The 23,322-nt window shown below is 46.1% G+C and overlaps 2 protein-coding genes and 1 long non-coding RNA gene across 4 annotated transcripts in view; all 3 read right to left on the reverse strand.

Annotated features, from left to right (window-relative positions):
• The window catches only part of UBE2F (ubiquitin conjugating enzyme E2 F (putative)), a 65,549-nt gene extending 51,449 nt beyond the window's left edge, over positions 1 to 14,100 (reverse strand). For both annotated transcript variants that reach the window (XM_035331760.1, XM_035331761.1), the window contains exons 1-4: positions 13,989 to 14,100; positions 11,846 to 11,979; positions 6,246 to 6,275; positions 3,842 to 3,907 (exon numbers count right to left, since the gene is read on the reverse strand). In XM_035331760.1, coding sequence (XP_035187651.1) covers positions 3,842 to 3,907; positions 6,246 to 6,275; positions 11,846 to 11,963 — 214 coding nt within the window. In that variant the 5' untranslated portion in view covers positions 11,964 to 11,979; positions 13,989 to 14,100. The remainder of the gene's footprint in view (positions 1 to 3,841; positions 3,908 to 6,245; positions 6,276 to 11,845; positions 11,980 to 13,988) is intronic.
• A 1,364-nt stretch (positions 14,101 to 15,464) lies between these two features.
• On the reverse strand, positions 15,465 to 18,708 carry LOC118170283. Its single transcript, XR_004752624.1, has 2 exons — positions 18,189 to 18,708; positions 15,465 to 16,881 (listed from the first exon to the last, which is right to left on the reverse strand). It is a non-coding gene; the product is annotated as an uncharacterized LOC118170283 (long non-coding RNA).
• Positions 18,709 to 20,999: 2,291 nt separating this feature from the next.
• Positions 21,000 to 22,962, reverse strand: LOC118170237 (interferon lambda-3-like). The gene is made up of 5 exons (XM_035332332.1): positions 22,222 to 22,962; positions 21,832 to 21,909; positions 21,559 to 21,702; positions 21,375 to 21,455; positions 21,000 to 21,183 (listed from the first exon to the last, which is right to left on the reverse strand). The coding sequence occupies exons 1-5, from the start codon at positions 22,381 to 22,383 to the stop codon at positions 21,088 to 21,090; spliced, it is 561 nt and encodes a 186-aa protein (XP_035188223.1). The 5' UTR covers positions 22,384 to 22,962; the 3' UTR covers positions 21,000 to 21,087.
• Between the last annotated feature and the right edge of the window lie 360 nt (positions 22,963 to 23,322).

The following is a 23,322-nucleotide window of genomic DNA, read 5'->3' on the forward strand; positions in this document are numbered from 1 at the left end:
TGTATGTTTGTAGGTCTTTTCACTAAAACACACTGCTCGTTACCAAAAGCTCAAACTCACAGCAAAAACTTGCAGCTCTGCCCAGCCAGAAATCTTGCAATGCACTGAGACGCTAAACCTTCACGATGGAGTTGCCTTCTGGCATCTCAGGTAGGGTACAGAGGTTCTCCCACGTGGTTGTTCCTTCCCTGCGTCCCTACAGACTCAAAACCCCTTGATTTGTCAGCCACATAACTGTGCTGCAAAAAAAAAAATGAAGTTCTGGCAAAGTTAACAGTGAGAAAAGCCCTGTAAATACAATGGTCAATTAAAATAGCTTTAGCTCATAACTTGCCCACTTATGGGAACAAGTCTGAGCTCCTGATTTTCTCCTGCTGCTTAAATTTCTGTCTTCAAGCTGTATTAACATTCCTCCCACTTCAGTCTTGAGTTTCATTACTAACAGCCCGACTCCGATCTTAGTTTTTGTTTGTGAGGTGGTTTGATGGTTAGAAGTGCTGAGAAGATATTAAGTTATTCTGCTGCTTTAAAAGAAAATGCGTGATAATTAGGGCAGGCCATAAATGCCTTTTGACAGTAGCTCCTTGAATCAGCACTGCTGATTGCTCAGCCATGCTCACTGACATTTGTCATTTTATGGCATGCAAAACAGAAAACAGGCTCCTTAGTAATTCCCTGAAGAATGCGACTCAAATAAGCACGCTAACCCTAACCTACCCAACCATCTGGGAGATCCCATTAACTCTATACCTTCCTCTGGTTTTCTTCGTGTACAAGCTACCCAAGCTCACCCTCCCCTGCCAGGTCATTACTGTGTCTCAGCTTCCAATTTTGTGCTCCAAGCAGAGCAGGACCGCCTGGGCTGTAGGCAGCCATCTCCTTATTTTGTCTGGCTTCTGATCCAATAAGGTGCTGGTGCAGAAATAAGAGCGGAGGCAAACGGTGCCATAAGGACATTTTTTCAATGGCAGAACAACTGCTTCGATGGCACAAGGGACAGAACAATAGCTTCAGACAGCAGCAAAAGCCTGCAGAACCTGCCTCAGGAACACGCAGTTTGCACACACTGTGGCAATAAAATCTACTTTTTTAGCCATTTTCTCTACTGTACCTCCCCTCACCATGCACTGCACAGAGCTGTACCATAAAGGAAACAAAAATCCTTGAGCACAAGTAACACTTTTTACGTGAAATTAACAGTCACCCTGGTCAAAGTTTTCTGAAAGTTCACTTCCATTTGAAACTCGGCCACCAGAATGATTTTGTGGCATTAAATACTAAGAAAGGTTATTGTGGGACGTGGAGAACAAAGGAGCTGGAAGTATTTCTGCTTATTAGTTTAATATCTTATTTAAACCCAAAGAAGCTTCTTTTATTGTCCGTTCACAACCAGCCACATTCCAAATGACTGCATAAAACAAAGCGCCCAGCAACACTGTCAGTAAAATATGGCCAGACTGCAGAAGGCACTTCCAATGTTAAACGTGTTCAATTGGTACCTTCATGGTAACTTTGGGAAACTGTCTTGGGGTAGGATTCCCTATGAAGTGCAGTTACAGAATTCAGACTTTAATGTTAATCACAACAAGAAATGTAAACATAGAATGTGAATTTAAAACAATCAGCACACCTTCACCAGATCTTTCATGGAAGGATGCAGCTTCTAACTGCAGATAAGCCAACTCAGAACCCAAAGGTGTGAGCCAGCAAGGACCAGTCTACTATGCAGACTACCAAACCTGGCTGCCGCACACTTCCTACGCAGCCCTGAGCAGCAAAAACTGCAAGAAGGCATCAGATACACCCTGGCACCAGCAGTTGTGCTGAGCCCAGCTCTTGTTCTGCAACTGGAAAGCTGCAGAGATATTTGCAGAGCACTCCCTTCAGAACCACGTGTGTGAGCAGGATCTCTACAAGTATTTTGGCAGTGCAATGCCAGAGACACTTGCAGGCGGGAGGAGGAGAACTGGCTCTGCCTTCTGACTGTCAAGATTCATGCAACACTGTTCAGACACTACAAAAATAATTGCCTCCAGACAAGGGTTTTTTCCCTCTTGAGCCAGAAGAGTTCCAGGACAACCACTTAGCAGCCTCTCTGCTATCCCAGAGAAAAGAGAGTTAGCATTCTCTAAAGAAAAAAAAAATATATAGTAATTAGAAAGCTACAAAGATTTTCTTGTACATGTTGTGCTCTGCATTGACAGGGCTGTGCTAAGTTGCAGCTGATCACAAGATTCTGTACCTGAAAATAGATGTTTACTTCGCTCAGGCTACAACTGCAGAGACTTCAGCTGTGCAGCTATATTTAGAGCAACAAAATGTTAATTAAGATCGTCTCATTCCTGGGATCATTTCAGCAATGAAGCTAGCACAGAACCCATGCATTGCACTCCAGGGCTGCCTCCCGACTGCAACATCTTCCTGCACAGCAGTTAACAAATAAAATGATTATGTAGACACCTTAACATGAAGAAGCCATCATTGCTTCATATTCAAGACATCCCTGACTTGTGCTCTGATGAATTCATGAATTTAGCTCATTTCCAAAATATAACAAGAAAGTATTCACAAACTGAAGGACAATTAATTGGTGCAAACAGACTAACACTCACCGAGTAAGCGTGAATACACCTCCTACATACAGCGACGGGTTAGAAGTTTGACAATAGCACTTGCATTTATTTTTGATTATACAGACTAGGGCAGCCTTACTCATTTTTCCGTCCCCAAAAGGGGTCACATGAATTAATATGTTAAAAGATAACCCAGGATTCATACTGCCAAGGAAGCGCTCGTTGATCTGGGGTAATAAGAAGCAACAGTGACATCTAGTGTTTATTTGATACCAAGATACTGATTACCAAAACTGTAACTCTACTAAACGTAAACCATTAATTGCGTAAGGTAGGACACCACAACAACCATCATACTGCACACAAGGTCAGTTGTCAATAAATACCTACAGAAAATCTACCAGAACTGGCAGGCAAGGAGACACTGATCCCAGCACACCTAACTCACGTGTGCTGTGTACAGCACCTACCAGTGTCCTCATTTGAATTGTTGTGGAGTCTCAAAGGTAAGACAAATGTGTTCCTGAAGTTCAGAGAGATGCAAATTCCATGCAAATTCACCCACAAAACACAAGCACAGCTTTCTACTCTCAACAGCCATGAGCTAACTCCATAGTTTCAGATTACTATTAAGAAACTCACCTGAAGTGATGAATTCTGAAAAGGTAGTTCTGAGGCTTTGTTTTATTGAACAACGTGCCAGCAGAAGCTCCACAGCATACTTAAGTGGTATTAAAAGATCTAATTTCCACATACTCGGACATTCAAACACTAAGAGACTCACTCCTACTTGTTAAACATCTTCAGACATGCATTTGATGTTTTCCAGCAGTATTACACGTGTGTTCTACCTTTTCAGCTCTACAGAACCAAGTAATCACTAGAGACGAATAAATCTGCAACGTAACAGGGCTGTAAAACATTCATTTCTCTAGAAATAGCCCACATTTTTTCCCCAGCTAATAAAATGACTTGAAATTGGCTCGGAGAAAAAAAAAAATGTTTTCAATCAAAATTAGCAAATAAGGCCTGAATACTTACTGAACCTGCCTGATTTTAATGGCATTTTTATTACCAACTAGTACTCAAAATCCAGCCCAATTTTTCCATTGTCCCTATAAAATATTCACTGCGTTACAGCCAGTCTTTCCTTGATTAGAAAGTTTATTGTATTTTTAAGCAGTCTTTGCATTACGGTCCCTAACCACCAACACACACAGAAAAAAAAGTAACTTTTTTTTTTTTTTTTCTTTTTTTAAGAAAATTACCTGGGATTACAGTTAGCTGAAAGTAATGAAGCTTGTTTGGGTCAGGAAAATTCACTTTACATGTACCTGTGAAGCAAAAGAGCAATTTGCATCAGACAAGTGTATCTCCATTGGTGGGAAAACAAATAAATCATCTTTCATATCCTCCAAATTCACACCCTGATTAATCCCTGCATTCCAGTCACTTGATTTCCTACACTTTCTTTTCAAATGCCTCTTCTCCATACGGTTGGAGCTCACCTGCAGTAATTGAACCTCTTTTCTCTGCGCTGTGAGGACAAAGTTTATTTCCTTTCAGTAGGAAGGAGTTTATTTCCTCTCAGTAAACCACACTGTCTCATGGACTTGAAAACACCTTCTGCACAGATGCTACAAGTCAGCATACAGAAGCAGCATTTCTTCCTTACAAATTCATTAGCAGTAACCTGTACATCTGTACAAAAAGGGCGATGGAAGAGTCTACGTTTCATTAGTGCTTTTTATAATGAATTCCATTAATGAAATGTTCTGTTAAAAAGGATTTAATTAGCAAACTAGCACTGCATTTGTGAGGCAACATTTCTTCCTACCAAGACTTCACAATCAGCTTGAATTTGATGAACTGACCACTCCAGACAGCATGATTCCAGAGTCACTGCAGCTACTGCACCGTTCAAAAGTTATCAGGCAACTGGAAATCAAACAGATACTGCAGGCATATGCAGCATCCAAGACTGCCTCAAAATGTGCATGTCCAACTACTGTGTATTTGTGTTTTTTTATGTTATCAGCAAGTACACGCATTCAGAGCAAAGGTTCTGAAGGTTCAAAACAAATGCTGTTTTGATTCTCAGACTAGAGCAATGTAAGGACAATAATGAGAATGAAGGACAAGTGAAAAAAAGAAGCGAAAACATCCATCTGTGAGGTTGTGTGGGGGCTGTTAGGAAACTAGTCAGTAGTTTCAGTTCAACAGATGCAAATTCAGAGCATAACAGCCCTTTGTTTGCTTTTGATGGCACAAAGTAGTTGCCTCTCATGCACAGAGCTGGCCTTCTTGGATTATGGCACAGACAGGATGTCAAGCTGGTAGAAGACACGTATATCCATGGATATATTATTATCCATATTATGTAGCCTTTAGCTTCTGAATCCATCAAGCTAGCTGTGTTATTTTCTTTAGTCAATAAGATAAATAGCAGCAAAGCTACAGATCCTATTTGCCTGCAGGAATAAGTAGAAGCTTACATAAACTCCAGTAATGCATTCAGCTTAATAGCTACAAACCCGATACACATTTTTCAACACTTTATTATTGCATAGAGGAGTCTTAGCAGAAGAGTTAAAAGCTAAAACTACTGTGTAAGATATCTGTAATTGCCTCAAAGAAAGAAGAACAGACAGAAAGGAAGAGATAAATAATGTTCCTTCACGCCATCCCTTTTTGCTGCTTCTCATCAGTATTTTTCCCCCCTCAATTCCTCCCATCAGGTAGTCTGCACACTGAGAAGTCTGATTTTTGAGACCTGACCACTGCTTTAGAGGCATGCAAATAGAAGAGGCTCAGCAGAAGCAGCACTCAGAGGTCTAAACAGGAGGGGAAAAAAAAAAAAAAAAAAAACAGCCAAAGCTTTTCTCAGATGGAGAAGACTGGAAACACCACGGGTTACTTGCCAGTGTAATCAGAGGGCACATTTACTGCTTTCCTTTGGAAGATAAGCATATGGCAGGACAGCGTGACTGCACGGCAGCACCCTGCACGTGAGCTCACAGGCTGCAGCGAGCAGCTCACGCCTCGTTCCCTGCAGGGGAAGCATCCTGGACTCCTCTGAAATAAGAGCACGCACCAGGGGAAGTTACGTAGAGCCAGTGATGGGCTCGCAAAGTGCCTCCAAGCCTGCTACGTGGTAGCTCCCAAGCTCCTTTTTTAGGAATCTTGTTCATTTTTGTTATTATTTTTAATTATTATGTCCACTTAAATAGCACACCAGGTTAGAGCGTGCATAATAAATAATATAATAAACACAAAAGCAGCAGGCTGACAGCATGTTTCATGAGAACTCAGCTATTTGCTCTGCCTCTAAATCAGCATTTCAAGTTTTTTAAATAGAGAAGAGAGGAGACACAGCAGTGAGGCAGTGAGGGTACTCTTCAGCTCCAGGTAACTTTGGGGGTTTCATGACAAGGAAGCTCCCACTCCACCAGCAGTCAGCTTCTGTAACGTAACCAGATGAGCAATGGGATCCCCTTCCAAAGGACACTAGCAAGGGTCCATGACTCCAACAAAGATAACCTGGGCTGCAGAGTTCTGCACAGCTTGCCCTCGAGTTAACAAATACATCACCAGTGTTCATACTTCAGTCAAAACAATGAGATCAACAGTCCTTTTCCCCTAAAAACACATGCCATTAAATGCTATACTTACAAGGTAAATTAGCTTCAAGTTCTGCAACCTCTGTTGAAAGAGAAAAAAACATACTGTTATTTATGCAAGCATAAAACCATAGTTGAAGCCCAAATTGGCAGATGTAATTTAAACCATGCAGTAAATCAATTTTCACTTAAAATATAATTAAGCCTCACTGAAGATTTACCTTGAAATTTCTCTTTAAGCCACGCAATTCATTACTAAAGCTGCTCCTCTGCCCCACAGAGGAAAGCAAGCGCACGCACCCTGGTGTGATGAGAGGGTCCAGCTCTGCCAAGAGCCGAGCGCCAGGCTCCTGCTGCACAGAGCACTGGCATTTCAAAAGCTGGCATCGTCCAAACCACCCAGCTTGTCTACGTAAGGCACGGAAATACCAAAAGCCCAAACCCTGCAGGCTGCAAGCCACAGGGGCGGGCACACCTTGAGGAGCAGGGTGCCAGCCTGATGATGGAAACAAGCATAGGAGGGGCACAGCCTGCTGGAACAGCATCTCCCTGGAAGAAAACTGCTCACGGCCCACACCACCGGCAGCTACAGACTGCCTCAGGTTACACGACACCTTTTGGGGGACGCCTCCAAGCACAGTGCCACAGCCTTATTCCTAAACCCCTCTCTCTCTCCACGCTACCATCTTTGGAAGACCTGCTGCTTCCTCCCTCTTCTTTACTTTACACCAAAGTCTTACTTACAACTGCTTGTACCTTTTACAGAGACATGATTAAGATGCAGGAAGCTACCTCACCCTTTTACTTTTCAAGTTCTAGGAAACCTAATCAAGCGTGTATCTGCATTTCCTGTAGGTTTTCTTTTCCCTGCTTCATTTCTCACTTCACTTTCTAGCCTGCACATACACCGCTATTAATTTGGGCTAACAACGCGTATGAGATCTGAACGCCAACTCTTAAAAATACACATCTAAAGAAAATCATAATTAAGCTTAAGATATGGGGAGTTTTTTTGGCACAGAATCCAAACTGATAACACAATTAACAGCTCACCAATTCCCCAGCACTCTTCTTGTATCTGTGCTTCCCAAACCTGGCTGGACACTGCAGCAGGCACAATGCTTATTTGACTTACATGTTACACACTTCTACATCAAAAAATCACCATTGCATTCTTTAAAATCCCAGTCTCTGCTGAAAAAAGACAGAAGGCCCACAATTCATGTACTGCTCAAAACATCTGCATACAGGAGAGCAGGATGGAAGAACACTGAACATTTGGAGCAATCTGGAACACAACCTACCAGCAGTGACGGTGATCAACCGCAGCAGCAGCCCAAGGAACATGTCTTTGCAGCGCCCTGCGTGCACTGGCTGGAACCAGTAACTCACCGTCTCCCCACTGGCTTTCCTCCCCGGCACAGACAGGCTGCAGCTCAGACACTGAAGGGTTTCCTGTGTGCACCCCTCAAACACCAACGTGGAATGGTTTAACAGCTCCAGAGGCTACACCAAAAGGTGAAAAAGGTAAGGGCTGAACTCCAGCCCAGCGCAGGCTTTGGAAGAGCTGAATGCACACCGCTGATGTCCCCGAAACAGCTCGAGGAACTTTGCAGAAGGGGAGAAAGCTCAACACAAGCAGCCGGAGCTATTTATAAACAATTTCACAAACAATAATTCTCCCTAGCCACGGCAATTCTCAGGCCAGAAATAGGAACACACACTGACAAGTGTGCAGGCATATGCTTTACGACAGACCCACGTGCAGGTTATATCCAGTAAGGCACAAACTCTAGTCGAGTTGCTCTGCTCCCCGTCCCCAGCTCAGCACAATACACAGGGCTTTGTTTACTCGCCCCGCCACGACTCGAACATATGCTTCCCACTGCACTTTAAGTGCACAGAATGAAAGTGTTGTTTCCTCGACTGAAATTAGCCTTCACATCCACTACAGCACTTATTTCTCCTGGTTTTGTCCCAAACTCCCCTCTCCTGTTTAGCGTACATCTTTAAGGCTGCTAGAGAAGAAGATAAATACTTTGGAGCTCTAACAAAAACTCGGTTCTCTAAGCATTGCTCCTAGTAGGGAAGCGCTGTTTGTGCCCTATCTCTCACCTGTCTTACAGCTTTCCATGCCTAGCTCCTCTGACCTGTGCAGCTGTACGGGTCAAACAACCTGCCTGAAACCAACAGGTTCTCAATTAAGTAAGATTTCTTCTTACTCTTTCTTCTCCATGTCATTCCAGATGTTGGTTCTTAAACAAGACACTACCAAATCCCAAGCTTTAGCTTCTATGTACTCTGATATAGAACTCACCAACCTGACACCTGTACCTACAACGAGCCACTGGGGTAGAAACCCCTCACTCTGCAAGGCATCACTTCATGCTTCAGGTACGCTGAAAATCAGAGGTGTAAAAGTGAAGGGACACACTGCCCCAGGCTCCCCCTTGTCAGTGAAGCCCTAGAAGAAATAATTCAAAGTAAATGGTTCTTTTTCCTTCTCTCTGCCTCCTCAAATTAACTTGAATCCTTCTCATGCCTTTTTGGTTCTACACTATCTATCACTGGTATACTGCACGCATTTTACTGTGACGTGGTGGTTTCCCCTTCAATAAACACATCGCACATTTAACAAGGAGTTTTCCACTGTTTTCTTCCAAAATAAGGGATGTCTCTCTGAGGGACATAAAAGTATCATTGAAAAGGAAATACTTTTGTAAGTCACACAATGTGCAGGAGTTAAAGCAGAATTTTCAAAATGACTCCTCCCGTAACCTCAGGGGTGCTAACGAAGAAAGTTAGTTTTGTTTTTAAAAAAAATATCTCAAAAGTACAATTTTGTTCTCATCTCTCTATTTTCCTCGCCTACTATTGTGACTACTGTACCTGAAGGTTTGAAAAAAGCCAATTTATGGATTCTCCTAACTGTTATTTACAGCGTACATCTACCTAATTTTTTGAGACCAGTTTCCCACTTGGTTTCTTCCAGGCTCGTACACGTACACACCTGACATTTTCAGGTTGCCTACATCTGGTTGCAAACCCAGACACGAAGACCGAGGAATAAACTGTGCTGTCACTCGCAATCAAACTAAGCAGCAGTGGTGATATAAAGCCAGATGATGTTTAGATGCAAAGCAGCAAAAAAAAAGCAGTTTGAGTGACAGCCTCTGTGATCAAGAAGCATACACGAGGCTGCGGCTGATGTGCCCCTTGGTTTTGATTCAATTTCGTAGCCGTGTTGATTAGATAATATGAAACTCACAGAATTCTTGGGCTTGTCCGCAGCTCCTTTCTGAATGTTCTGCCTTTCAAGGTCAGCATTTCTGGTGTTCCTCACCACAGAGGCACATGCCCCACTAACCTCCCAGACGTGCTCTGGTATTTGCAGGGATGACCAAGGGAGGACAGCCTGCTACCAAGCCCTGACTTTATCACCCCAGGGAAAAAGCAGCTGCAAGGGAAGATCCAAGTATCTCAGAACTACTTCCCTTCACAGAACTTTAGGGACAGAGATTCTCCTCCCTCCAGAATGTGCCCCTGGCATACCCCAACAACCAGAGCACCCTGAGGCACGGCTGATACTTGAACAAGTAACCTTACAGGACAGGTAAGCAATCAAAGGGACAGCTTGTAACAAATAGCAAAGGGCACTGGTATTTTAGAGGCAATTTTTCACAGAATTGGGATTAAAAGTCTGTTTCACTTGCATCCAGCACCAGATCGAGGTACTTCCACTTTCAGTAATAATATTTGGAGTTTTCCTCCTCAGTCACAGCATGCAATCATTTTCCCTGCTGTAAGGCTCTACCAGTCAGCAGGCACGTGCAGTTGGCCGCACTTAGTTTTTAAGTGTGAAAGCACTGCCTACATTTATCAGCAGCTGAGGTCAAGGTCATCTAACCCCTACTCCAAATGCCACTGATCTGTTTACCAGTTCGTGTACACAACACATTGAGCACCACAGGGTTATCAGCGTGACAAATGCATCCTTCAAAAGGGATCCTACAACACTTTCCCAGACTGTTCTCCCTGTCAGCACAAACGAGGCTGTCCTTACCTCCAGATAAAAGGTCCCGTGTGTGGGTGATACCCCTAGACACCTGCCTGCAGGGCTGATGAGACACTCGCCAGCTTCCCATGGACTGGGACGAGGAGAGCATCTCTCCACAGGTCAGTGTCACCGAGCAGGCAGCTCTCAGACCTCAGTCCATACTGCTAGCTCCCAGAGGGAGGTGAGGTTCAGGGTGCTGTGCCAAAATCACCCTCAGCTAAGCTTCCAAGACAGCCCACCGCATGTAAACTGCTGGGTGAGTGCTGCACAGACCTGGTGCCTGCTGCTCTCGTGTTGACTCAGAAGCTCTGGCCAAAAAGGATCCTGGAAGAAGCCCAGCTATCGCTAAGCTCTCCAGCGCTCCTGACCACAGCCCCTTGTTCTTCCAGGTCAGAGGCTTCGCACCCATGCTGAGCTCAGCACAAAAGCTGGGGCAAACAAGGGTAGCACACCCGGAGCCTTTTCTCATCTCCTCCTTCACCAGGATTGCTTTTCCTTTTCATAGGAGAGACTAGTTTTTAATTCACAGCTGCCAGGAGACAGACCTTGGCCTTTCACCCTTTCTGCAATGGACATCTGATACCTGCAGCCCATCCAAACATCACGAACAGCCTGTCCTTACCACTACTCTTCCTGACTCCCACCAACTTCCTTGCAAACCTACCACAGTCACCTGAAGTTGTGCTTACAACAGGCTATTTCAGTTCCATACCACACCGTGGTGAACGCAACTGCGCTGGTCCAGATACAGCACCGAACCAGAAGTCTAAAGCAAGCTCTTCACAAGAGTTACATCAGAATTTATAGTGAATTGAAACGCCTTGTCCTGGGAGCAATGCAGGGAGAGGTTATTACCTCATTTACCCACAACTGCCACCAAGTTATTTTTCCCACAGTGCAGAGACAGCTAGAAACAGAAACAACCTACAGAAACAACCTACAGAAACAACCTACAGAAACAACCTACAGAAACAACCTACAGAAGCAACCTACAGAAGCAACCTACAGAAACAACATGGTTCTACAAAAATTAGTGTTTTTTTCTCCATTCTCTACTTCTTACCCAACTTCCAGACTCCAGGCCTAAGAAAAATCTTTCTGCCTAGTTTTTTTTTTTTTTTTAAACACTTTTTAATGTTTATTGACTCTTACCTTACTATACCATTAATGACTACCAGAACACTGGTGCTAGTTTAAGGATTTACTTTCTTGTCGCTGGCAGTTATGGTTTTTCCTCAGAAAATACCTTCCTGCCAAGTCAAATCTGATACTCTTCTCCTATATATCTAGTAACACTTACGGGCCAACATTTTATCCTAATAATTTGACACTGTACAGTTCCCAATGATGGATTAATTTTTCTACAGCATAAGGGGGAAGCTTTTTAGGCTGTGCATTACCCCAAAAAAATCACTGTCCTGCAGCCAGGGCGCTGTTGGAGGTTTGATGCACGCAAATATATATCCCGCACTTGAAATCACAAAGGAAGTCACAAACAGCTTAAAAAATACTTCTGGAAACCATTTTATCCCAAATTTCCTGTTGGAGACCTGTAAGCTGTAAACCCACGACATTTCAGTGTAAGTTCCTTTCACCTTTAACAAGCAATTTGTCTCGAACAGACACCCTCCGAGTCGAGTCAGAAGCTGGACTGGACGTACGGGGTCCTCTGACACCATCATCCCGCTTCAGCTTGCTTGCCAGAGTTAGCATTACTGCTGCCTTCAGTCTAGAACACAAATAAGAACAAAGTTGATTACCAAAACTCAAAGAACTAGTGAAAAAAATACAAAAATAGGCTACAGTCAGCCCCACATTCTGCAACTACAATCATATTCTCAGCACTCAAAGACCAAGATGTACGCAGTTAACAGCTGACTTTTAGAGACGTGGATGGAGCAGAGTGTTTGAAGAATGAGGGTTTGTTTCAGACATGAATGCTGAGGGAGTTGCAGTATGTGAGGCCAAGAGGAAGTTCAGTTTTGCCAGAGAAAGGTCAGGCTTTCATCATTGTTTACAATCTCGTTTCGCTGCACCATCTCCACAGCGCACCCCAGCTTCACGTCAGCCCGTCAAAATAATTATGGAGAGAATCCAAAGAATTACAGAGAGAATCCCCCCACTGTGACCATCCTCACCCATGTCCCTCGTGACAACACTTTTTGGCTGGCCAAAGAGGAGAGGAAGGGGACGGGAGGGGTTCCTGGAACTACTTCATAGCGCTGGAAAGCGAGCATTGAGTCAGCGAGCAGGACACGAGGAAGGGAAGGGGTCTGGACTGCAAGGAGCACGTTTATTTTTGCAACTGCACAGCAGTAACACACAGCACTCCTCACAGGGCAGAGGAAATCACGTACAAAGATTTGGTAGCTGAAATGGAGAGAGATATTTGGTACATCAGTGATCAGAAGGTAACTGTGATGATAAATAACTTGCAACAAAAGGTGGACAGAAAGCCCAAGTCAAACAGAAATGTTCCACCTGCTGTGACTTGAGACATCCTGCCCCTACTGCTGCTTGAAGGCAGTTTGTTCTCCTTAACAGTGTGGCCAAAGCCAAAATAATGCTAACAAGACCAACACCCTTCAGGCCCTACAAAAACTAAAATGGAGAAACATTTATCGTTTAGTCATACAATGTAATTGAGCAAAATAAAGGCAAAAAACTTGTAAAAAGTCAGCAGCCTTTACACAAAGTAGTTGGAACAGAAGAGCAGACAGGTACAGTGTAGCAGGTACCAAGACGTGAAGTGGATGCTGACGCAACATCAGCTTTCATAGCATGGAACAGAATCAGCCGAGACACAACACAAACAGGCAAGTAAAGAAAACCACTGAGAAGAAGATGAGCAAAACGAAAAGTGACAAGGCTCGATCCAAGGTTTCTATGTCAGCTTCAGCCCTACGTATCTGGGTGCTTCTTTCATTCTTGTAAGCCAGCCCTGAAGCTTATCAGCTTGGCTGCAACAGCGGTTGTTTCAGTTGCTTATCTGTTTCTGTCCCAGAGAAAACAGGTAGGAGAAAAAAGCTCCCTGGCCTGCCAACCTTGTCACTGCTCCTCCAGGTCCTTGGGGAAACTTGGGGATTTAAAGCAAAGACCAAACCGACACCACAGAGCTGGTGAAATGACTGGGGGGGGGGGGGGGGGGGGGGTGAGGAGCAGGGGGAGGCAGGACAGAATGGAAGCGACATCTGGATGTGAAGAATGTGACAATTAACGAGAAGGTGACAATAACGAGGGTCAGAACGGAAGGAAGAGGCGTCCTGAAGCAGTGCGCAGCTGTGCGGCACCTGGTAGGGCACGGTAAGGTGTAACAGGGTACAACAAGGCGTAAAAAGGTATAATAAGATGTTATATATGTATTTTGTGCACAGGAAGGTCATGCTCTGCGAGGCTGACAGGTACTTGCACCAGGCTCAAGGAAGAGATTAAAACCAGGCAAAATTCGTGGCAAATATCCATGCTGGCTGCCCAGCTGAGGCAAACCCGGTGTTTTCGGTTTGTTTCCCCTCCTGTTACCCCACAGAAAGGCAGAAAAGGCGACAAGCCGTCCCGCTGACGCCCGCCCGAGAACAAGGGCTGCGTTAACGAAGGAAAGGGGGGAGGGGGGGGGGGGGGACACGGCAGCGCAAGGCCCGGCCCCGAGGCCTGGCGGGCCGCGGCCTCCCGAGGCCAGCCCGTGGTCGGCTGCCGAGGCCGGGTCCGGCCCGGGAGCGGCGGGGGGCGGCCAGCACCTACCTGAGCGAGGCGTCAGGGCCCGGCTGCCGCGGCCAAGGCCAGCCCCGGGGCCGGCCCGGGGCAGGGGCGGTGGCGGCGGCTCCTCCCCCTCCCGCAGCCGCCCGCCCGCCCGCCGCGCCGGAAGTGGGCGGGGCCCCGAGCTGGCACCGCCCCCCTCTCCCCGCCGCTCCTCCCTCAGCAGCCGAGCTCTCGCGAGAGGTGGCGCGGCGCGAGGGCGGTGCGCGCCGGCCGGCCGGCGCCATTTTGTGTGGTTGGGATAGGCCGGGGTGTTAGTTAGGTTGTGTCACAAAGTCACAGAACCATTAGGGTTGGGAAAAACCTCCAAGATCATTTGGTCCGACCATCCCCTACCACCAGTATCACCCACCAAACCATGTCCCTAAGCACCACGTCAAACCTCTCCTTGAACACCCACAGGGACGGTGACTCCAGCACCTCCCTGGGCACCCGTCCCAATGCCTGACTGCTCTTTCTGAGAAGAAATGTCTCCTCATTTCCAGCCTGAACCTCTGTTTCTGAGTGAAAGTTACCTTTGGTATCCTGAGTCTGGACTAATTTCACCCCTCGGAGCTTTAGAAACTTGCACAATTGACTTAGATCAGGCTGTGACCTATAAAACTTAACTACACGCATAACGTTGAATTCTCCTTCCATCCCTTGGCATGCAATGAACAGGGGAACCAAAATGAAGCAATTAGAGAAGCTTCCAGGTTAAAAGGTTTGATAAAGCAAAGCTAGAGACCAGACACAAGAAGGATTGTCATGCTGCTATTAATTGGCTGAAAAGCACTTACTTTTCTATAGCTCTTTTATTATAAGTCTGCTCTTGCTTTTGTTTTTAGACAGAAAAATCTGTAGCTGAAAAATGAAGAAAGTGCTTAGAAAAATGTGCTTGCTGCTCTCTGTCTTCAGCAGGGTAGAAGGCAAGAGGAAATAAAATCCCACCAAAGTGTGTATGTATGTTGACAATGGATAGAGACCATGAAGATGGCAGTCCCTTCCCTACCATGGCTGAGATGTTTAAAAACTGCCAACTTTAAGGGGAAAATAATCTTAAAAGATATCTTGAATGCTACACGAGTTTGTTTCCCTGATTGCAGGTGAATCCAAGCACAAACTGACCCAAAATGAGCCCATGGGATAGCTGCAGAGATGCAGGATGCTGGTCTACCTCCTCCCTGGCTGTGCCTAGCAGTGGGTGCCTAGAAATGCCTCGGTGTAATTCTGCTTCCAGATTTCTATTCCAATGCAATCAGGAAATGAGAAGATGGCTTGAGGATAGTTGCACCTTCAGCATCAGTAAGCCAAAGCCATTTCAGGCTCTGAAACAGACTCAGTCCTACATTGCAGATCCTGTCATAAAGCTTGCTGGTGCAAACAGAGGCTGCAAAGTCAACCTCAGCACTGCCATTTCCTGGCTTTTAAATGTTTGCCTCACAATGGCAACATCCTGAAAAAGGCAAGTCTGAAGGCTCAAGATATTGATGTATATCATCTGCTTTTTTGCTGGTTTGATTCTCTTGTGGAAGGCAGTGCCCACTACCAAAGTTCAAAGTTCAGCAAGCAGGCCAGAGTCACAGGTGTTATTATTTATATGCCTTAAAATGCCCCATCCAAACTAAGCAGCCAAACTAGGCTGCTGTGTAAGGGTCAATCCAAAAGGTGCTTCCTCCAGGAAAGCCAAGAAACCTCCTTTCTATTTTATCTTCAGGTATCAACAGCTGTCCTCCCTCTTTCTACGGTACAGCAGTTCAGTTAATATCTGGTAGCTGTGACCTGTGCTGGGATTAATAAAATATTTTTATGAGCCAATTCATAAAGGTGCTGTCAACAAACTGCTGCCTCCTCTAAAGACTAATTAAAGACGAGTCAATATTGTCTGGCATGGGCTGTAACGGTGACAGATCTCTTTGCACCCTCCACCAGTTCGTCTTATTAGCGATGAGCAGAACTCAGCATCTGATGTTCGGTGACCTTCTGGAACCACTTAACAGTTCCAATTCACTGCAGCGTGAAGAAAAATCTTTGAAAATCAGATTAATCTGAAGCCATGGCCTGGTTACTCGTTTTCTTCAGACAGTCCAGGCAGCAAGACAGCAGTGCTGCTTACTGGAAGCAAGAGTCTCCTGTTCTTACTGTGGTCCTGTACAAAATGTAGTCTGCTAAAAATGAAATTAATATCATATTAACAAAATAGGCATCCCAAGAGATACATGGCACATGCACACATTTTCTAATGCCACGTTTTCTAAAGTCATATTTGTTCCATCTTTTGCTTTGTGTTTTACAGTTTGTTGATTTTTTTTTCTCATTCTCTCACCTCCTTTTATCACTGAGACTCAAGAACTGTAGTGAAAGATGCTCCTGAAGCTGATCCCTCAGTCACCCAAGAGTGAGGAAGCCAGGATCTTGGGAATTACTTTCTTCAATAAGTAGAGAACCTTGATTTTCAAAAGCTTATTTGGGGATGATTCAGTCAAACTGCTCCAGTGAAAACTTTCCCAGTGGGTACCACATTGCACATTTGTGCAATCAAAACTAGGTATTTTCAGAGCTGCTGAAGAGGTGAGAGTCTTAAATTGTTCAGCACCTAAGGAAATAATTGCAGTTTATTAAGCAGTTTCATGATGTTAGATCTATATTTATATCTCTGCATCACTTATAACCTAAAAACACTGATGACTAGTTGAAAATACCAGTAAGAAGACATTCATGTTTCATCTCCCCATCACTGTTTCTTTAACCTGGAAAATATTCCATGTTCCACACAGCAAAATTCTGAGCAGTTCCAGACATCACCTGGTATGTCACACAAAACCAAGACTTTGCCTGTATTGGATTTCAGATAATTACCCAACAATTTTCCATTGCCTAGCAGTCACTGTTGTTGAAGCTAGAGAGATTAAACAAATGTCTTGCATTTAAACTATCCCACTATGTAAGAATATTTCTGGTTTCTTTTGTCGTTTTTGGTCTTTTTTAAAGCTTTTATTTAACCCGTACTTCTCTCTGCTGGGATGAAGCAGAGAAATCTGCATTTTGTTAGAAGTATCAGTTCCTGCCTTGATGGGCAATTTTGAGTTCTCATATGAAGCCAGGAACACGGAAAACTACCCCTTAGCCTGAAACTCCCTCGTGGCTTTCCTAAGCACAGCTTTTCTGTGCTCTTAGACTCCAGCTCTCTATCCAAACACACTCCGTCTAATGAAAGGTGAAGTTGAAGACCCCACCGCAAATAAGCACCAGAAAAGTAGAGGTGATCTGAAATGAACTCCACAAGAACTAGAAGCAAGTAAGGAAAAGAAGTAGAAACAAGATAAAAGAGGAGCGAGGACTTTCACTAGTGGAAAATTGCTGGGCAAAGTGCAAGACTGACAACCTTCCTAAAAGAAAAGTAAAACTGGAACAACGTCATGCTCTTCTCCCAACGCCTTGGAGCACTTGCTTAGTCAGAAGGGAGGGCGGAGTGGGAAACAATGGAACGTATGATGACAATGATGTGATTACATCCCACGTACCATTAAGAAATTTGGCCCTCTCCCTCTCCTGCTCCCTTGAGCAATTAGCGTTGCATATGCTGCAAATTTGCAGTGTGCTGTTCTCCTTTCTAACAGCCTTGTCAGCCTCACTGGGCTCACTCGAGGAGCTTGGTGGTGCATTTGTGCTCAGAAGTGCTCTGCAAGCCAGGAGAGCTGGGATCACATTTTGCCCACAGAAGAGAAGAGGTTAAACCTCAATAGAAAAGGCCACACATTTTTAAGCCTTTATAGAGAGGCAGGCTAAGGATGTATCTCATTTGTCTGTTTTTAGGTAGGGCATCTGATTTTAAGGATGGAGATAAAAGTAACATGGTATCGCACCATCTGCAGTGGTTAAAGAGTGAAGGAAGCCAGGGAGCGTGCAGGACAGAAATCTCTAGCATGTCAGGAAACGTGCTCACCAAGTCTTTGCTTTCCACCTTGTTTGCTTCTTTGGGCTTAACCCTACTGCCTTTTCCCCCTCTGTCTCTCAAACAAGAACATTACACTTTCATATGAAATCATTAGAGGCTGATCTATCACATTTCCCCCAAAAGTGGCTTTGGAGCATCAGAGAGGATGCTGTGCGACAGTAGGCATAGCAATGAGCCCTCACACGATTGCAGCTGCTAATTCGGGGCCACAGAGCTAAGAAAAAGTGCATTTTCCTGATGTGAGGCACCTAGGGTGGTGGCCACGTGCAGAGCTTTGCCTCCTGCACCCTTCAGCTCACATCCGCTGCAAGCTGTTTGGAAAAAGAGCAGATCACTGTAATGTAATTGTGGTCACGATGGCAATGTCACAGCATTTTTCCACATGCCACTTTAATGAAGTCACATTAAAAAGGGGTTTTAGGAGTTCTTGCAGTGTCAACTAACAGGAAGCCATCCCCTAAAGTCACTGTGGATGGTTTGTGAGCAGAGCACCAGGAAAGAAACACACCAAGAACAGGGGAAAACAGCCCCATAGGCTGTGTCTCCTGATGATTACTGAGCAGCTGTGATTTGATGTGTATTTTATAACAAACAACCATGCAAGCCTCTGATTGAATCAATGTTTCTCTTCTGATACCTATCAGGCATGGCAGTGACCTGGAGTTTAGCTGATGCTTCCTTGGAGCACTGCTAAAACCAGGGAATGAAACAGTGGGGTGATGCTCTGATTATGAGGCCACATTTTGTCTGCAGCTCTAGGACAAAAGAAAAGAAAACAAAACAAAACAAAAAACTGCTTTCTGCTTTTGAAGGTTTGAGATTGTTTCCTTGATCCAGACTTTTTTGCCTAATCTTGATTTGTTTTGTTTTAGACAGAATAATCTTCTCTTTGTCTCCCGAAATGCAGTCTTCCTGCAGGACTTCATGTCCACGGGGCAATGGTGGTCACGGCCCCCAGAGACAACCTGGACTTTGGAGCTGGGGTTAAACTCTGGAGGAGCCAGCATAGGACTGACAGGGTGCTGCACTTCCAGCTTTTGGCTTTTGTGATGATTAACCCAGAACCTTTCTTCCTCCTGGGTTGTTATTATTTGCCTCTTCACCTTTTTTGGAGTGCAAAGGAAGCAAGGAAGGCAATTGTTACTAGCTCACACGGCAGCCTCAAGTCCCAGGAGCTGTCAGCAGCCACCTCCCAGCCTGTTATTCTGGTGCAAAGCACCAGAAAAAAAACAAAAGCCAACAGCCGCTCAGGTAGCTGCAGTGGAAGTCATCTGCATAAAAAGGTGAAGGTTATTTGTCAAATGATCTTTCGTGTCAAAGCAGATTAAAAGCAATTGGGTTTCATTGAATCTCATCTCCCCTGGAAGCAACACAGGATCATGACTAAACGATTCCTGGTCCCAGTATGATTTCTGATAGATGAGAGTTGTTATTCTGAATTAGGAAATGCAGTGAATGGGAGGACAAGTTACAACATCAAGAGCACCAGCAGCTAGTGTATTAGTAAGCAAGGAGTTTACTAGTGACTAAGTTTTGTTTTGTTTTAACAGAGTGGCTTGAGCTATCATTATAATGCTGCAGTTCGAGAATTCGTTCTGTAGTCCTCTATCTCAATCACTTTCAGGAGCAAAATAGATGGAAACAAAAGTCCTGTCCAGGCAGCAGAAGGAAGCACAAGCAGCGGCAGTATCTGTCAGCTACCTTTTGAGTCAGACAAGTTTAAGAAGTTCAGACCAGGAAAGAGAACAATGTCCATACTGTAGGTCAGTAACGGCATCTGGAGCATCTTGCTCCGGAGCAGGCACTTCACAACTTTTCCTAATAGGCACAGCTCACAGACACATTTTGGGTTTGCTGCAGAAAGACAGCTAAGCATATTTACCTGGTAAGGGTCTTCACATGAGGCTCAGGGTAAAAAAAAATCAAGTGCCAACAAACCCCACAACCCACTTTTTTTCCCCTCCACTCTTAACTCTCAGACTTCGCTGCAACGTGATGTCTTTCACATGGGGACACAACAACAGCACAAAGTGGCTGTTCCACAACAAGCTGAATAAGCCTTTTTCCCCCCTCCAATAGGAATAAAATAATCATGAGCAAGGCTTTTCTTCACAGCCCACTTACATGCCTGTGTAAGAACCAATTCCCTCTGTTTTTTTACCAGCTTTTTTCAGGTCCTTAAAGCTATTTTCCTAACAAAACAATGGGGCATCGTTTTTCATTTTCATAGCCATGGCTTCCTGCTTTGAAATCTGTTTTCCTGGAAATGCTCATGACTCACCCAGACCTGTCCCCAAGCAACCTGTCCTGGCTCCAGAGCTGGACCAGATGCTCTTCAGGTCCCTTCTAGCCTGAATGGGTCAAGGTCGTAGCTCAGTGTCTTCAGGAAAAAGAACTAGAGGCTCATTTTGGCCACTCCTCATGAAAAATACCCTCAAAGTTAGCACAGTCCCACAGATTATTATTTTTCACTTTAATTTCACTATTAAAACACCTTCTGGCAGAACCCCTTCTTCTACAACATCCTTTTGCCCACCCTCTCTTGTATCTGCAGCAGAGGAACCAGCAAATTGCTCGCAGCTGTGCAGAAGTCTCCAGGGTGAGCCAAATCCCCTGCAGCCAGCACCTGGGGGGGTCTGTTCCCTTTGGTGTCCCCCTACAGCACCATAAATCTGGCATCAGCATGTGAGCTGAGGTGATGCCGATTTTTATAATGCCCAAGTTTCCTGGTGGTGTCCTTCCCACCCCTAAATAATTCCAACAGGATGATATTATAACAAAATATAGGGAAGACAGGATGGCGGCTTGTCAGTTTATGGTATGTTTTATTTTTCATGTTAAATAGCGTACAAAAATATATACATAATACAGTATGCAATAAATAGCAAGGTCAAAAATAGATTTCTTTACAAACAGTCAGTGTTCTGACAACCAGCAAAACAAAGACATGCAATAAATACGCTGACCCCCACTGAGCAGAACCTGTCAGAAGGGGCATTTCTTTACATCTTCCTAAGACATTATAAATGCACAATTAGAAACACAGACAATAATTAAAAAATCGCTCCCTGAGCTCACATAAAAAAGCCAAGTGCTTAAACAGGAAAACGCAGCCAGGCGTCTGTAAGGCAAGGCAGGAAGAAAAGGCTACGTGCACTGCTCTGGAATGGCTGCGCACCGCAGGTCGTTCAGCACATGGAAGAGGTTGAGGATGGTGGAGAACTCCAGGCAGTTAGCGGTCTCCTGTGGAGGGAGAAGAGGAGGTGAGCACACCGAGGGCACGGATGAGGCTCGAGCCATGGCTGGGGGCACTGTGGGGAGGCCTTCTTGGCTGCTTCTTAATTAATTTGGAGCTCTTAGACCCAAAGTTATGAGATGTCTGCCAAGGGCCCCCTGAAACCCCATCAACCTTCTTCCCCAGCCTCCTGTCTTACCGTCTTCTTGGCCGTCTCCAGCTTCTGCAGCCAGTGCCTCAGTTTCCCAGAGGGGTGATGTGAAGGAGCCTCAGTGGCCACCTGCAAGGAGAACATGCAGGTCAGGACCAGCGATGCCCCACAGCACTGCCACCAGCGCCTGTGCCACCAAGCCAGGGCCAGGGGACCCAGGGGGGACACTCACGCAGCCTCGCAGGTCCTCCAGGGCTTGGGTGAGAAAAGCCAGGGGCTGCTGGCTCATCTCGGCCAGCCTGTGGATTGTGGGGTGTGCCAGCACAGTGACGGTGAGGTCCAGCTCAGCTTCTGCCAGGAGGAGTCGGTCGGGCACCTGCAGGCAGGAGTGTGGTGGTTATGGACCCCAAGAAGCAGTGGAGCTGGTGGAAGGGCTCCCCGAGCCCTGCAAAGCCACCTTGGGGTGTGGGTGGAGAGGGTCCCCGTTCCCTGGCATCGCCCTTACCGACAGCTCGTTGGGTTTCCACTTCCGATGGAAGAGCCTGGTGCTGCATTTTCGGTCTGTTGGCGGCATGATGCTCTCCTGGAGGCGTAACACAAGAGGGGTGGGGACAGGTTGAAAAGCTGTTCTTTAGTTTGGGGCTGTGTTGTGCAACCCCCTTCACCCTCCTGAGGTCTGAAACCTGGACAAGATTCAGCCCAGCCCCGCAGCCCAGGTCAGTAAGAGTGTGATGCATCCTCCAAGTGCGGGTGAGGGCTGCTGCTCACCGTGCCGGGGACTGCTCTCCCCAGACTGCCTCAGAAAACACCCGTTCTGTCCCCAACACCCTCAGGGCCTCGATTTCAGCAGACCCTCTCCCACCAGCCCACGCCCCATGGTGCCATTGGTACTCACAAAGTACTCCTTGAACTTCCCCACCGCCATCAACTCGGAAGACGCCGGGTACCCATACTGGGAGAGGCGGCAAGTCTTCTTCGGGGCGTCCAGGGGGAAGGCACCCACCAGCAGGGGCCCCAGGCCCACCACCAGCACCACGGCGAACATGGGGCACAGCATCTTCTTTTCCAGCTACGACGATGCGAAGATCCAGAAAGACAGAAGGAGGAGAGGACGACCCGTGTCCGAATCCACAAAATCCCTCGAGACGCCTCGAGTCCTCTTTTTTCGTATCCAGAGCCTTGCTGTCGCTCGTTTCTGCCGCTCTGCCCCATCTCGCCGGCTTTTAAGCAGCCGGGCAGTACCGCGCTTTCACCTTGGCAGGAAAACCCACGGCGCGGCAGATCCGCGACAGGAAAGCGAAAGCGACGGTGAGGAAAGCCCAGGCTGCAGGTGCGTCTGCAGGTGAGGGCACTGCGGGGACGTGGTGGCCGGGACGGGGCTGGGGATGCGGCGGGATCCCGCGGCGCCGCGTGCGGGTTTTTTCTCCCTCTCCAGCGGGACGTGGGAAAGGCAAACGCGGCGCCTGCACGGCGCTCCCGTGGCGGCCGCAAAAACGCGCCCGCACGACAAGAAGCTGCTCCTTCCCCGGGGTAACCCGATCCGTGAAGCCATAACCGCGCTTCGTTTTGTGCGTTCATTCATCGTTACTTGTAACAAAATAGCCCTGTGTGTGTGTAAAGAGCAGATCTGCACTAGTGCGGCACCGAATAATGCGGTCACAGCAGGCACAAATGCACTCTCCTGTTTGCCACCGTAAAAATGCACCCACGTAACCAAAAGCTGCCCTCTCCTCGAGGTAACCTGAGATGTGAACCAAGAATTGCCTTTTGTTTTGTGCGTTAATCGACCGTTAAACATAACAAAGTATCCCTGTATCAGTACAAAAAGCAGGGGCAGCTGGAGCAGGATGCCCGGACCGTGTGTGGTTTTGGATAACACCAGGATGGAGGCTCCACAGCTCTGAGCATCCCGTGCCAGTGCCCGGAGTACAAAAGTGTTTGCCTGTGTTTCGGTGGCCTGCCACGTGTCTGGGTTTGTGCCCACTGCCTGCTGGCC

Source organism: Oxyura jamaicensis, chromosome 7 (assembly GCF_011077185.1).
Source record: "Oxyura jamaicensis isolate SHBP4307 breed ruddy duck chromosome 7, BPBGC_Ojam_1.0, whole genome shotgun sequence".
Lineage (NCBI taxonomy): Eukaryota > Metazoa > Chordata > Aves > Anseriformes > Anatidae > Oxyura > Oxyura jamaicensis.

Bases quoted from the DNA above. Each gene is read 5' to 3' on its own strand.
- LOC118170237 (XM_035332332.1), bottom strand. From the start codon at position 22,383: ATGCTGTGCCCCATGTTCGCCGTGGTGCTGGTGGTGGGCCTGGGGCCC. The intron at 21,910-22,221 runs GTGAGTACCAAT...TTACGCCTCCAG, and splicing joins GGAAGTTCAAGGAGTACTTT to GAGAGCATCATGCCGCCAAC. The intron at 21,184-21,374 runs GTAAGACAGGAG...CTCCCTCCACAG, and splicing joins TGGAGACGGCCAAGAAGACG to GAGACCGCTAACTGCCTGGA.